Genomic DNA, 15877 nt, shown 5'->3' on the forward strand with positions numbered 1-15877 from the left:
ATAACAGCTTGCAGTCTCTGAGGCATGGACTTAATGAGTGACAATCAGTACTTTTCATCAATCTGGCTCCAGCTTTCTCTGATTGCTGTTGCCAGATCAGCTTTGCAGGTTGGAGCCTTGTCATGGACAATTTTCTTCAACTTCCACCAAAGATTTTCAACTGGATTGAGATCCGAACTATTTGCAGGCCATTACATTGACCTTATGTGTTTTCTTTCAAGGAATGTTTTCACAGTTTTTGCTCTATGGCAGGATGCATTATCATCTTGAAAAATTATGTCATCATACCCAAACATCCTTTCACAATTGATGGGATAAGAAAACTGTCCAAAATATCAATGTAAACTTGGGCATTTATTGAAGATGTAATGACAGCCATCTCCCCAGTGCTTTTACCTGACATGCAGCCCCATATCATCAATGACTGTGGAAATTTGCATGTTCTCTTCATGCAGTCATCTTAATAAATCTCATTGGAACGGCACCAAACAAAAGTTCCAGCATCATCACCTTGCCCAATGCAGATTTGCGATTCATCACTGAATATGACTTTCATCCAGTCATCCACAGTCCACGATTGCTTTTCCTTAGCCCATTGTAACTTTGTTTTTTTCTGTTTAGGTGTTAATGATGGCTTTTGTTTAGCTTTTCTGTATGTAAATCCCATTTCCTTTAGGCGGTTTCTTACAGTTCGGTCACAGACATTGACTTCAGTTTCCTCCCATTCGTTCCTCATTTGTTTTGTTGTGCATTTCCTTTTTTGGAGACATATTGCTTTAAGTTTCCGGTCTTGACGCTTTGATGTCTTCCTTGGTCTACCAGTATGTTTGCATTTAACAACCTTCCCATGTTGTTTGTATTTGGTCCAGATTTTAGACACAGCTGACTGTGAACAACCAACATCTTTTGCAACATTGCGTGATGATTTACCTTCTTTTAAGAGTTTGATAATCCTCTCCTTTGTTTCAATTGACATCTCTCGTGTTGGAGCCATGATTCATGTCAGTCCACTTGGTGCAACAGCTCTCCAAGGTGTGATCACTCCTTTTTAGATGCAGACTAACAAGCAGATCTAATTTGATACAGGTGTTAGTTTTGGAAATGAAAATTTACAGGGTGATTCCATAATTTTTTCCTCAGAATTGAGTGATTCCATAATTTTTTCCCTCTGCTTGGTCTGAAAAAAATTACCCTTAGTGAGTACCACATTTTTTTTCTTGATTTCTTTTAGTATTTCTTAAAGCCATAAAGTTGCCATTTGAAATGACTTTAGTTTTGTGCCATGTCTGTGATCTGCTTTTTTTTCAACAACATTAAACAACTGAATGAACAGCCTCCGAGCCCGGTGATTCCATAATTTTTGCCAGGGGTTGTATATATAATATTCTCTGGAGGCAGAGTTATCCTCCAGGAAGTGTCCTCCCCAGAGCCTGGAAAAGGTCATTTATATACAGTGATAAAAGTTGATTTATCCAGAACTAGGCTTCTGATACGAGACATCCAGGAAGGACTTTTTTCAGTATTTTATATCCTGTATACCCATGTTAATAGTTTAGATAGATCAAATGTGGTGACAGATTCCCTTTAAATACATGGTGAGAAAAAAATAAAAAGATAGTTATGATTAAGAATCCATAAACGTATGCATTTCAGGTTAGCAACTGCTATGAATAGGGGTTGCTAACCCAAAATACTTATGGATTCTTAATCTTTTTTGTTTTTTTTGCCTTTTCTCAGCATGTTTTTAATTGCATAGTAAAAATTATGTTTCATCATTGGTGCTGGAGCCCAGTCCTCATGGACCTTCTCTCCCAGAATGTATTAATACCTTTGCCTTTTCTCCTAATAATAGAGGGTATCCATATTTATTATACAATTTGAATTCCTACTAAATCAATCCACACCGTTTGGTAACCTTTTGTTACTGAACACTCGTAAAGTAAGTGTAACTATTTTGCCCCATACCGTATTTCTGTTTTTGTGATGTTGAGGATTTGAACAAATAACTCAGTATCTGAAATAGAATTCAAAATCACATAAAACATAATTTCCAAGTCAGCCATTTATTTCCCATATTTAGAACCGTGCATTTAAGTCCGTAAACAATGGCTTGCCAGTGTCTATTATCGACTAAAGCTCAGCCTGGCTGCTTGCTTCATTGTGAGTGTAAGTACTGCCCAGTGGGATAGGGAGAGGCAATGCCTGGAATAAATGGTGTGAACAAAAGCCTACAAACTGTTTTCTGCAGCTCATTTGTTGCCTACATTCAATTTGAGTGGAAATGGTTTCGCCTCTGCCACCTTCACAGCTGCACACGGGAGGAAATCAACAGCCGTAATGCTTTCAAAATGCAAATGTTCCCTTTACGAATAATACTCAGAAAGGTAAATTAAGTGCGGTGTGCTCAAGTTTAGCCTTTTTTTTCTTTTTGCAGACCACCTTACATTTGACACAACAGTCTGTAGTAAAACCAACACGTACATATGTGTCCCTACTGCACAACAAATAGGGAATAATTACATTTTTTCCATGTAAACACTTTGCCCACCTTCCAGCTGTGCTCTTATGTTCTTAAGCTTTTGTTTGTTTTTTTTCTTCTTTTGCCTTTCTGTTTGTATACGTCTTTAAAGGGATCATCCGTTTCGAAGCTTATGTAATTTTAATTTAATATTATTGAGAAGTCGCATTAGAAAATAAAACTTAGAGGGTCTTTCCTCCCATATCTGTTTTTATAAACACTTGTATTCCTTATGAAATAAAACATCTAGGGCATCTTTTCTTAAACATCTGCATTGTGCTGTTCTTCTGGTTATTCCTCCTAGAAATATATGAATAAATTGGCAAATAGGTGATCAGGAGTTTCGTATTACTATCAGTGCATGCAAACTTCCTTTCAATGGTGTTAATATTAAATTCACTTTTATTAGGGCTTGTTCACTCATTGTGATTTTACCTAGAAAAACAGTGTTTTACTAAACCAGCAAAAGTGAATGAGATTTCTGAAATCTTATGCACATACTGCTTTATTGCAGTTTCCAATCTGCAGCATGTCAATTCTTTCATCGTTTTTTTTTTTTTGCAACGCTTTCCTCCATTCAAATTAATGGGGAAAAAAACTCTGCAAAAACGCATGCATTTTACTCATTGTTTTTCCAGCCCAAATTCTTACCATGTGCATAAACGGCTAGTGTTTATTCATACCAGTAATAGGATGCAAGGCCACAGGTAATTCCTACTTTTTACAGAAAGCTGTCTAATATATTCTCTTAGAGATAACTGATGGTTCATGAACCTATGTATGTTGTGGTAAAGTGGCTTGCTCAGCTGTATGCAGAGGTAGACAACGGAACATTGTCTCTTTAAATTTCAGGTTGGTTTATTAAAGCGTCATAAACCAAACCTGGAGTCCATAACTTAAATACTGCCCATTCAGCATAACAGCAAAACAAAATACAAAGATGTAGCACAGTCCGTATATCAGCCGGGGTCCGGCCGCTCAGGGTTAGCCACACACGGTTCAGCACAACACATGCCAGCTCCTCCGTGGAGTAAGCCTCTCCAGATACTGAACACCAGCTGGATGAAAAGGCTGACTATTTAAAGCCCAGACCACTTCATGAGGTGGAGATATGGTGGATGGCCTCCCGCCCGCACTTTAACCATCCACCTATAAAACATGCCTTTTTAAATATGTCTGCTCAACCCTCTCTTCACCAACCATGCAGGAGAAAAACTTCCATGTTTCACATCACTGAAGCTAACAGCCTCAGTGAAACATATCTCCCTTCCAGTATTCTGCCAGTGACTTTGTCAGTGTGCAATGGTTCCAATATAAGATATATGCAGTCATTTTGGAGAAGTACTATATTTAAAAATGGAGTTAAAATGTTACTCGTTTGTCATCTAGGAGCCAACATATATTTTTCTCCTTGGTCTCATTGCTTCAGTAATGAGTTTCATTGTTTGATTTGCTTTTCTTTTTTTTTTTTCTTGCAGAAAAACATTCTTAATTTGATGCACAGTTTTCCAGGAAAAATAACATGCAGTTTTCATGTCACGCAGCAGAGTTCAGAAGTCTGTACAGAACTTCAGCCGTTCATCACTGGTGAGCAAGTCCTTATGGCTGGACATAGTTCAAGTATCCGTCATGAATTGCTGGAACACAATATTCAGGAATGCAGGGGCCACTTAAAGTTATGAAATGTTGAGAAACCATGATTAGTTTAGTTTGTGTTTGACTAATTCTGATTATTTTTAGCTTGAAGTGCAGTGAAAGTATATCTTTTAACCCCGACAAGACATGCATTCTTTGAAAACCCATGTATAATCCATTTAACAAGATGAAAAAGTTTACAGCTTGTTACAAAACAAAGATCCTATTCAGTTATGTATTTGTCAAAGCAAAAGTTGGGTGTAAATGGATAGGTTTTTAATCTAACCAATATGTCTCGTTGCTTTGCCTCCACAAATTGTGGACGACTATGTATCTGCTTACGAGAGAATTAACCTTTAGTAGTCTCAATTGTTTTCATGCTTTGATATTTTTGATGGCAGTAACACACCGAATACTTTTTGGTCCGACACACAGTCCATCACCATTGTAATGGGAGCGTAGGTTACATTCTAACATAAGGCATCACATGTGTAGCACACAATCTAATGCAAATACAAATTATTCTTTCTTGAGGTAAAATATTGCTTAAAAACAGACGGTGAAATGTTTTGCTGCACAAAAGGAATCGGCTGTGATCCCATACTGTAATGTCTGTATAATCTTTTCCTTTCTCCCCTGCCCAGGAGCTGTGGTATGATCAGACCATGTTCCTGCATGGTCAGACACAGCCATTACACAGTACAGAGCAGGGGCACATTTATAAGATTATCTCCGCACAGGAACATATTATTTACACACATCAGATTGTAGAACTTATTTGTATTCCAAGATCTATTGATTAAAATGTACTTTGTTCGTGGGAAAACCCCCTTTAACCTCATGTGCCTCCATACACGTTCAGTGCATGAGGTCTAAGTGTACCTTACCACTTGGTTTATGTATTGGTCATTAAAGAGGTTTTTTTCCAGAATGACATGTCTAGCCCCTATCTTGAGGATAATGGATAACTTGCTGATCTCTGGAGTCCGTTCTGCTGGGATCACCATCGATACAGAGAACGGAGCTCCTGAGCCACATCTTTAATGATGCAAAAGTGCGCAGGCTCGAACTCTGTTCCATTCATTCATTCATTTTCAATGTGACTAGCTTAAATAGCTGAGCATTGTACTCTCGTCTCTAGTGGTCCCATGGAGCATGTGCACCTCTACTCCATTCTAGACAGGTCTGCATAGAGTCCCGTTCTCAGCATCACTGGTGGTTCCAATGGTCGGACCTCCACAATAATCAATTTATTCCCTACCTGGTGAATGGGATATTACTTAAGCTTTTGGGTAACCCCATTTAAAGGGAATCTATCACCAGGTTCTTGCTACCCTAATCTGAGAGCAGCATGATGTAGGAGCAGAGACCCTGATTCCAGTGATGTATGTCTTACTTTACTGGTCTTTGTGGTTTTAATTAAAAACAGTTTTCCCTGCTGCAGATCTAGCAGTTCTCTGAATGCTGAGCTCTGTATAACCCCATCCCCACCACTGATTGGCAGCTTTCTGTGTACATTGTTCATAGGCAGAAAGCTGCTAATCATTGGGGGGTTGGCAGGGTTTGACTCCCTGTCAGCAGGCCTAATAGTCCTCTAATAATAATCTCCTGCTGACACTGATTTTTTTTAATAAGTATAGCGAGCAGTTCAGTAAGTGACACATGGCTGGAGTCAGGATCTCTACCCCTACATCATGCTGCTCCCAGATTAGATGGCAAAATCCTAGTGACAAATTCCCTTTTAAAGCCTCTTTAATCTCGTAAAGATTTTGTTTCTTGGTTATCTGATTAAGTTATATGTATGTACAAGTGTTTCTCGCTAAATTAGAATATCATCAAAAAGTTACTTTATTTCAGTTCTTCAATACAAAAAGTGAAACTCATATATTAAATAGAGTCATTACAAACAGAGTGATCTATTTCAAGTGTTTATTTCTGTTAATGGTGATGATTATGGCTTACAGCCAATGAAAACACAAAAGTCATTATTTCAGTAAATTAGAATATTTTATAACAACAGCTTGAAAAATGTTTTTAAAATCCGAAATGTCGGCCTCCTGAAATGTATGTTCAGTAAATGCCCTCAATACTTGGTCGGGGCACCTTTTGCATCAATTACTGCATCAATGCGGCGTGGCATGGAGGCGATCAGCCTCTGGCACTGCTGAGGTGTTATGGAAGCCCAGGTTGCTTTGATAGCAGCCTTCAGCTCATCTGCATTGTTGGGTCCTGTGTCTCATCTTCCTCTTGACAATACCCCAAAGATTCTCTATGGGGTTAAGGTCAGGCGAGTTTGCTGGCCAATCAAGCACAGTGATACTGTTGTTTGTAAACCAGGTATTGGTACTTTTGGCAGTGTGGACAGGTGCCAAGTCCTGCTGGAGAATGAAATTTCCATCTCCAAAAAGCTTGTCAGCAGAGGGAAGCATGTAATGCTCTAAAATTTCCTGGTAGACGGCTGAGCTGACTTTGGTCTTGATAAAACACAGTGGACCTACACCAGCAGATGTCATGGCTCCCCACACCATCACTGATTGTGGAAACTTCACACTAGACCTCAAGCAGCTTGGATTGTGGCCTCTCCACTCTTCCTCCAGACTCTGGGACCTTGATTTCCAAATGAAATGCAAAATTTACTTTCATCTGAAAACATCTTGGACCACTGAGCAACAGTCCAGGTCTTTTTCTCCTTGACCAGGTAAGACGCTTCTGGTGTTGTCTACTGGTCTTGAATGGCTTGACACAAGGAATGAGACACTTGTAGTCCATGTCCTGGATACGTCTGTGTGTGGTGACTCTTGAAGCAATGACTCCAGCAGCAGTCTACTCCTTGTGAATCTCCCCCAAATTTTTGAATGGCCTTTTCTTAACAATCCTTTCAAGGCTGCGGTTATCCCGGTTGCTTGTGCACCTTTTTCTACCACACTTTTTCCTTCCACTCAACTCTCCATTAATCTGCTTGGATACAGCACTCTGTGAACAGCCAGCTTCTTTACCAATGACCTTTTGTGGCTTACCCTCCTTGTGGAGTGTCTCAATGACTGCCTTCTGGATATATGTGAAGTCAGCAGTCTTCCCCATGATTGTGGAGCCTACTGAAACAGACTAAGGGACCTTTTTAAATGCTTAGGAAGCCTTTGCTGGTGTTTTTTGTTACTTATTCTAATTTACTGAGATAATGACTTTTGTGTTTTTATTGGCTGTAATCCATAATCATCAACATTAACAGAAATAAACACATGAAATAGATCACTCTGTTTGTAATGACTCTATATAATATGAGTTTCACTTTCTGTATTGAAGAACTGAAATACTTTTTGATGATATTCTAATTTAGTGAGTAACACTTGTATATATGTGTAAACAAAAATAAAATGGGCAGCTGATCTCCAGCGGGTCAGGAAGGCACGATGACTGATTCTTCAGTTCTCCAGCTGTCAGGTGAATGATGTGTCATCTGATACTCCTCTGATTTGCCAGTCATCCAATATTTCTGGTTTCTGTCTTTTTTTCCCCATATTTTTATTCTTTTTAGTCTAACAGCCCCTTTAAATCCAAAAACAACTTCAAGGTGTTCTTAGCAAAACATTGTGTGATGAGTGTCGAGAGACAAAAGGTGAAGGAATTCCACATCTTCACCCTGACCGTGCTAGAACAGAAACTTGTAAGAAAACATATGCCTGGCCTTTTACTGGCAGTATTTTGTGTAATGTACTCCTATAACTTATACTTAAGTTTAATAGACTATGCAAGGAAAGGTTTTCACTTAGATTTATAGGGTGAAATGCATTAATTTGCAGCTTCTTTTCCTGTAATTGGGTTACATTTGTTGTTTGTACCATTTTATAAAGAAAATGGTACTGCAGTTCTGCAAGTGAAAAATTTCCCTAACCACTAAGTGCTGCCATTTAGGCTCAACAGACTTTAAAGAATAGCAGAAGTGTTTTAGTGATGGCAAGCGGAGAGCTCCAGCAGGGATGTGGAAATGTTAATGCTTTCAGGCCTTTAGAACAGAACATGAATTATTTGGGCTTATTAACATGGTAATAAATCACAATGTGTACTTTTGCTTCTTCTGATAATTAAAATTTGTTGTGAATTTTTTTCAATTAGTTTGAGACTATTTTATTAATATTTACTGTCTACTGTAGTGGTGTCAAACTAGTGGTCCCTGTAATGCCATGGGAGCTTACAGCTAATCTTGCAACAGTGGATGGGCTCTTCTGGTGTGATGTAGTAGCTGTGCTATGATCAGTTATCTACCCATCCACTGCTCCAAGATCCTATCCTAATATGTAGTAGGTGTAATACTAAATAAAATAACCAAATACCTCCAATTAGAAGTGGAGTATAAGTTAGTATACATGCAACGTATAGGAGCATGTTCACACTGGCCATTAAACAGACAAAACCTAAGATAGAAATTAACATAAACCCTGCTATAAGTAAGTAAAAAGCAATAGTGCATATAAATAACACTAGATGGTGGCCCGATTCTAACGCATCAGGTATTCTAGAATAGGTATGCGGCCGACCGGGCGCAATCAGCAGAACATTGTTTAAATTTGGCGCCAAAATCGCTGATTGGTCGCGGCCGGCAACCGCGACTAATCAGCAAAACGGTGTTTAAATTTGGCGGCAATATCGGTGATTGGTCACGGGTGGCGGCCGCGACCAATCAGCGAACTGTGTTAGTGAGGACCGGAGAGCTTGTTTAAATTTGGCGATAAAATCGACCAATCTGCAGAGCGTTGTTCAAATTTGCCGCCCATCTCGCTGATTGGTCGCGGTGGCTGGCCGCGATTAATCAGCAGAGCGGCGTTTAAATTTGCCGGCCATCTCGCTGATTGGTTAAGGCTGGCCACCGCGACCAATCAGCACAGCGGCGTTTAAATTTGCCGCCCATCTCGCTCATTGGTCGCGGCCGGCCACCGCGACCAATCAGCAGAGCGGCGTTTAAATTTGCCGCCCATCTCGCTAATTGGTCGCGGTCGACCGGCCACCGCGTCCAATCAGCAGAGCGGCGTTTAAATTTGCCGCCCATATCGCTGATTGGTCGCGGCCGGCCACCGCGACCAATCAGCGTCGTATTAGTGTGGGCCCGGGAGCGGCGGGGCTTGTGCGGCTCCGTATTAGCGAGGACCGGGGAGCGGCGCTGCCTGTGCGGCTCCTTCTGCGGCGAGAAGCCGGGAGATGAGCGGCTGCTCGCAGCAAAAGCATCCCGACCGGCGGCGCCGCTCCCCGGTCCTCCGTTCACACTTGCTGTCGGGAGATCAGCGGGCCAAGCCGCTGATCTTTCGACGTTAGCCGCATGGAGGTCAGCGGCGCCGGTCGGGGTAGTTGTGCTGCTAGCGCCGCTCATCTCCCCGCTGCATCGCCGCTGACCTCCGTCCGCCAGATGAGCCGCTAACAGCTGCCATCTTTTTTCAGAAATCCCGCGGCGCTGATTGGCCGCTGCCAGACCAATGAGCGACGCAGGATTTCCAGGACAGACAGACAGACGGGATAAGACAATTATATAGTAGATAAGGTACTTAGTTTACACTGTTTTTACCAAAAAAAAGTGTAAAAGCCATCCCACCAGCGCCAATGTGTACCCTGCCAGAACAGTCCTAACCTCTAGTATTGAAACATTACCATGTGTCACAAATTGCCTCAATGTGAATAAGGGTCGAGCATGACCGGGCCCAACTATGGGCCACCAGAAATGGGAAGCCATATAAACATAATGCCCAGCTCAAAGAGAGGGAGGCCATGTACACCTTGACGCTGGTGGGATGGCTTTTACCTTTTTTTTTTTTTTATCAAAACCAGTGTTTACTAAGTACCCTATGTTATTTATATGCACTATTGCTTTTTTCTTACTTAGAAACAAAATGAACATATATGTCTTAGATTTTGCCTGTTTAATGGCCAGTGTGAACATGCTCCTACACGTTGCATGTATACCAACTTATATTTCAGTTCATTTCTTTTGGATTTGCTTTAGGTTCTTGCACTCTGTGCAGACAAGGGCTTGGCCTTCTTTCTCTTTGAGCTGGGCATTACGTTTCTATAGCTTCCCATTGCTGGATGTCCATGGTTGAGTCCCGGTCCTGCTTTGCCCATGTTCACATTGAGGCCATTTTTGACACATGGTAAGGCTGTAATACTAGAGGTTAGGACCGCCCCGGCTGGGTACACCTTGACGCTGGTGGGATGGCTTTTATGCTTTTTTGGTCAAAAACCGTGTTTACTAAGAACCCTATGTTATTTGTATGCTATCAATATTTCTGGTGGCAGAAAGAGGCAGATGGCCATAAATCCCCAGGAGGACTGGTCAATTACTGGTAACAATGGAGGTTATCTTATTAGGGCATTCTGAGCTATTTTAGGAAGGTTTTTAATCTATGCTAGAAATGATCCTCCTGTATTAGTCAGGGTGGATACAGAGATCTGTCTTTGCTGTATGGAGGACTCAGCAAAGCTCTGCATTCACTTTGATTTTCGAGGGTATTGTGTAATGTCATTTTCCTTATGGGGGTGCTGCAGATAAACACTTGCTGACACGTTCCTTAAAAGATTATAGGTTATCTTTGGGGGTCTCGGCAGCAGGACAATCTGTCATTAGTTTAATATCAAGCCTTCTAACAAAAAGGGATAGTCCGAAGCAAAGAAGTTCTTTGACTTTCTGGGAAAACATTGCATTTTCCTTCTCAATGTTTTCAACATGGCAGAGGAAGTCTTTGTTTTTTTCTGATGCGCAAGGTCCATAATAAGCAGCTCTCTAATATGAGACTTGTTATGCTATTGAACAGTAAATGGTGGCATATTTTTCTGAAGAAATGCCATGTGCATTGCTCAAATTAAAGCAATAATTTTCATCATGTAATGTTTTTTTGAAAACCCCGGTACCGACATAACTTTGTAATACATGGTGTAGTATTCATAGATGTCACTGATCAACCCAACTAATAAGAACTACTGGAGGACATCTCCAGCAAAGACATGGTATAGACACATGGTTAGAATGGGGTATTTTGAGGGGTCATTGTTGCCAAGTGGTCTATTTTTGAAAAATGTATATATTTGACAACACACATTTATTGCAAATAGGATAGGATGGGGGATGTATTTTTAAATCTGGGAAGAAGGCTAACAAATTATTAATAATATGGGATTTGTTTGTTTTATCACAGAGGGAAGAATTTCGGAAAGTCATCTAGCAAATTATGTTTCTAGGGATCATCTGTGTTACATATGTGGACCACCTCCTATGATCGAGTCCATGTGCAAACAACTTGAAGACCTCCACGTGCCTAGAGAACAAATTTACTTTGAAAAGTGGTGGTAGAGGAGCAGTGTAATGGTCTCCAGTGATCCGCCTGTTCCTGGAGAGGACACGGAGATGCTGGGAATGGATTTTAAAATAATAAATGACATCTGCCGCTCCTAGATTTTAACACCAGTCAGCTACTAGCACTGATGGGGGGAAAAAAGATGGATTATATTTTATGTACAGTTCACTCAATAATTTTTTTATTTAAATTGAAATTGTACATTTGTGAACTGAAATGTGCGTGTTGTGCCCTTATTTACTGTAGATCAAACCTTTCATACACCTACATGATTAACAATACATCGATGCTTCACTTTCAGTTCACACTGCATTTAGTCCTTTTCTCCCAGGTTTGCATCACCATTTTGCGGTCAGACTAGTGGAGAATACTGTGCTACTCATTCGGAGGTAAAAAAAGAAAAAAAAAAAAGGGGCGGAAACCTGAGCGAATGTAATAAAAATGCATTGTAATTGGTCTGTTAGAGGGGTCACCATTCATTGCTCCTGTAACTGAAGCCATGCCACCAGTATGAAAAGTGTGCGTCGAAACATCCCCCCTCCAACCGGTTGCCGTAACGGAGGGCTTGTTCCCTCTGTTTAAGCAGGACTGCAGCTATATATGACCGCTGCCACTCTATTAGATCTCTGTGGGTCAGCTGGACAGTGTCAGTGGCTGGACCTCCAGAGATCTATTTTTCACCCAACCTTTGGATGACTGATAACTTGTAGCCACTGGACCACACCTTCAAGAAGCCTTTTTTTCTCATTTATGGGTTCCTTATTTTGTCTTCTCACTCATTCACCAATTACCGTATTTTTCGGATTATAAGACGCACCGAAGTTTTATAGGAGGAAAATGGGGGAAAAAATTTTGAAGCAAAAATTGTGGTAAAATATTTAATAACATACTGACACTGCTGGAGGGCCACATGTTGTGCAACACTCTTGTATGGAGACCGCAGCTGTTGCCAAACTACAGCTCCCATCATCTCAGCCTGTCCAAGCATGATGGGAGTTGTAGTTTTGCAACAGCGGCAGGGTCACTTTGACAGGTCGCCCTGCAGTGGAATTTGCCTATGCTAATGGAGGACACACCAGTCTCATGATGGAGGCACGTACGTGCTTATACCCTCCTCCCTAGCACTATAGTATGCCGCCGTGGGCACTCTTCTCCTGCCTCCCTTGCTTCACACTGCCAGGACATTCCCTCCTCCCATCCCATGGACTGCAGCATCATCCCACTACTGCCGCCGGCCTCCTGCAGCAGCGACCCGGCTCCTACCTCCTGTGACCCCGCTCCACCGCCCTCTTCCACAGCGAGCCAGCTGAGCTACATTTGGACTATAAGATGCACCCCCATTTTCCTCCCCAATTTGGGGGGGAAAGTGCATCTTATAGTCTGAAAAATACGGTATCAAGAATACTCAGATTAAAATAAGCCTATCACGCAAAACAACCATGACCTGACATACAATGACCTTAGAATATAAAAATCTGGAGCCGTTAAAAATACTGTAATTTGGTTTTACAGGGACAAATTACTCAGTTGACCCTCTGTTGCAACTCACTGGTCTAAACAGTCATGGTAGTATGTAGGGGGCAAGGGAATATTTTTTATGCATGGTTTGATTGCAACTTCGTGAGTCTAGTATGAATTGGCAAAATGTTATTTGCATTAAACAGTTAGCCCAGAACACGCTATAAGTACAGAATATAAATGCACTTGGTGGTAAGAGCATGAAGATAAATGAAGTGACTGCATTTTGCAAATGTAAAAAAAAACTTTGGAACTTAAAACTGGCCCAAATACTTCAAAGGTAGCCTGTTTAAAAACTTTGACAACAGCACAAACACATCCATTCATCACGAGTATTAGCTAAAACAGCAATAATAAATTGGAAAAATACTACGGAAAAGTTTAGCCGTGAAAAATGACATATTCTGAGAGTAGATATTAGGAGGTTAAACAACATCTTGCGTGGGGACAATTTAGAATCGCTGTGTTAAGACTAGAAGTGCCCTGTAGTTCCTCCGGTGGTCATATATTCTGAAGTTACATCAATCATTGAAAAGCTTTTAATCAAGATATGGCTTTTGTTAAAAGAACTGGAAGATGGAGGATAAAGAAGATGGTTATGAATACTAAGCAATGCAAGAAACCAATCAATCTACTGTGATCTCTGACTGATCTTCTTGGACTTTATCCAAGAGAAAAACTGTTGTGAAGCTCCTCTGAAGGTTTACATAATGTACAGAATAGTGTATATATTATGGTTGAAATGTAGAACAAATGGCAGTTACTGCTAGATTAATAAGTTTTTCTTTTAACATCTATTTTTTAATATCTGTACAGCTTCTCTAGTGCACTCTCTGTACTTACATGGAATAATACAAGTCAAAGACAAACGGAACAAACAAAATGTGCAACTTTTTTGTTTTTAAAGAAAAGTAGGTGGGATTTGGCAAAGAAGAAGGGTGTTCGAGGACCCCACAATAAATTTACTATGATGTGCGCCTAGCTGTCACATGAATATCCCAAGAACGCGCTAAATTTATTAACGGGGCTATTAGGAGCCTCATGAAACAGACTTCAAAATTCCTGTTTTCAGGCATTATTACTAATAGAAGATTTTTTTTCTTGCTTTTACCAAACTATTTGTGTTCAGTACAGACCAAAAGTTTGGACACACCTTCTCATTTAAAGATTTTTCTGTATTTTCATGACTATGAAAATTGTACATTCACACTGAAGGCATCAAAAAGTTTTCCCAATTTTTCGGACTGACTGACCTTCATTTCTTAAAGTAATGATGGCCACTCGTTTTTCTTTACTTAGAATTTGCATTATGGCAAGAAAAAAGCAGCTAACAGTCTATTCAGTAGGACTATCACCTGTGTATCCACCTGACTTCTGCACAACACAACTGATGGTCCCAACCCCATTTATAAGGCAGGAAATCCCACTTATTAAACCTGACAGGGCTCACCTGTGAAGTGAAAGCCATTTCCGGTGATTACCTCTTGAAGCTCATCAAGAGAATGCCAAGAGTGTGCAAAGCAGTCATCAAAGCAAAAGATGGCTACTTTGAAGAACCTAGAATATAAGACATATTTTCAGTTGTTTCACACTTTTTTGTTAAGTATATAATTCCACATGGGTTAATTCATAGTTTTGATGCCTTCAGTGTGAATGTACAATTTTCATAGTCATGAAAATACAGAAAATTCTTTAAATGAGAAGGTGTGGCCAAACTTTTGGTCTGTACTGTATGTGTGTGTGTTTATTGTAATGCAGATGATAGAAAATACAGGAATGCTTATTCACAAGGGAACACAAACAAATTTTAAAACTTTTGTACTAATTAGTCACCTAAGGCTGTCCTTGCATTAGAAGAGTGCTTGGCGCATGCCTGAAAATGGTATTCAAATGTGCCTCCTGCAATGTAGTCTTTCATGCTATTGTGTCCCTTAAAAATGATGGAAAGGAGTCCAAATGTTCGTCCTTTGAACTCTGTTTTCCTCGTTCTAGTGAATGGACACATTAAGGGGCATGTCAAAATATCTTTATTTTTCCAGGTAACTATACATAACTCCCCAACAGAGTACTTGGCACAAAGCACTTCTCTAATGTGAACATGGTCTTAAAGGAGTTGTCCTCTACTTTTTAAGAGTCCCCCAATGTATTAACCCAGTGATTATAAGACGTTTTGTAAATACCTTGCTGTGTCCTTTGCCTGTGAGCGGCGCTATCGCTGGCCGCTCACAGGCATCACGTGACCCCTGACTGCAGCCGGCTCTGACATCCGCTGATGTCACGACAAGTTCTGGCTGAAGCCGGGGGTGAATCACTTCTGCGTTCCACGCTGGGCTGTGGGCAGGGTTACCCTGCGCGTCACACCTGGCATCCACTGCGCGCTCTCCCTCTCCACATTCATTGGGAAAGCACATGCTGGATGTGACGCGCAGGGTAACCTCGCTCACAGCCCAGCGTCCACCGCGTTACTGATGTCACGCCTCACTTGATGTGACATCAGTGGGGGGTCACATGATGCCTGTGAGCGGCCAGCGATAGCGCCGCTCAGAGGCAAGAAGGACAACCAAAGGTACTTACAAAACGTCTTATAATCACTGGGTTAATATATTGGGGGACTCTTAAAAAGTAGTGGACAACTTCTTTAACCATATTTCACATCCGTGACTCACTGTGGTCACTACAGTACCCTGATCAGTTCTTAATCCTGAATGTAAATGAAAGGTAAGTTGTTATTTACAGCCGGTGAAATAAGTATTGAACACGTCATCAATTTTCTAAGTAAATATATTTCTAAAAGTGCTATTGATGTGAAATTCTCACCAGATGTTGGTATGAAACCCATCCAATCAACACAGGCAAAGAAATCAAACTA

At 40.8% G+C, this 15877-nt stretch overlaps 1 protein-coding gene across 1 annotated transcript in view; it reads left to right on the forward strand.

The window, feature by feature from the left end:
• The window catches only part of OXNAD1 (oxidoreductase NAD binding domain containing 1), a 58840-nt gene extending 47133 nt beyond the window's left edge, over positions 1-11707 (forward strand). The window contains exons 8-9 of the mRNA XM_073677941.1: positions 3997-4105; positions 11332-11707. Coding sequence (XP_073534042.1) covers positions 3997-4105; positions 11332-11486 — 264 coding nt within the window. The 3' untranslated portion in view covers positions 11487-11707. The remainder of the gene's footprint in view (positions 1-3996; positions 4106-11331) is intronic.
• The last annotated feature ends 4170 nt before the right edge of the window (positions 11708-15877 follow it).

Source organism: Phyllobates terribilis, unplaced genomic scaffold (assembly GCF_046119375.1).
Source record: "Phyllobates terribilis strain yellow unplaced genomic scaffold, ASM4611937v1 Scaffold_4__5_contigs__length_816908805, whole genome shotgun sequence".
NCBI classification, from domain to species: Eukaryota; Metazoa; Chordata; class Amphibia; order Anura; family Dendrobatidae; genus Phyllobates; species Phyllobates terribilis.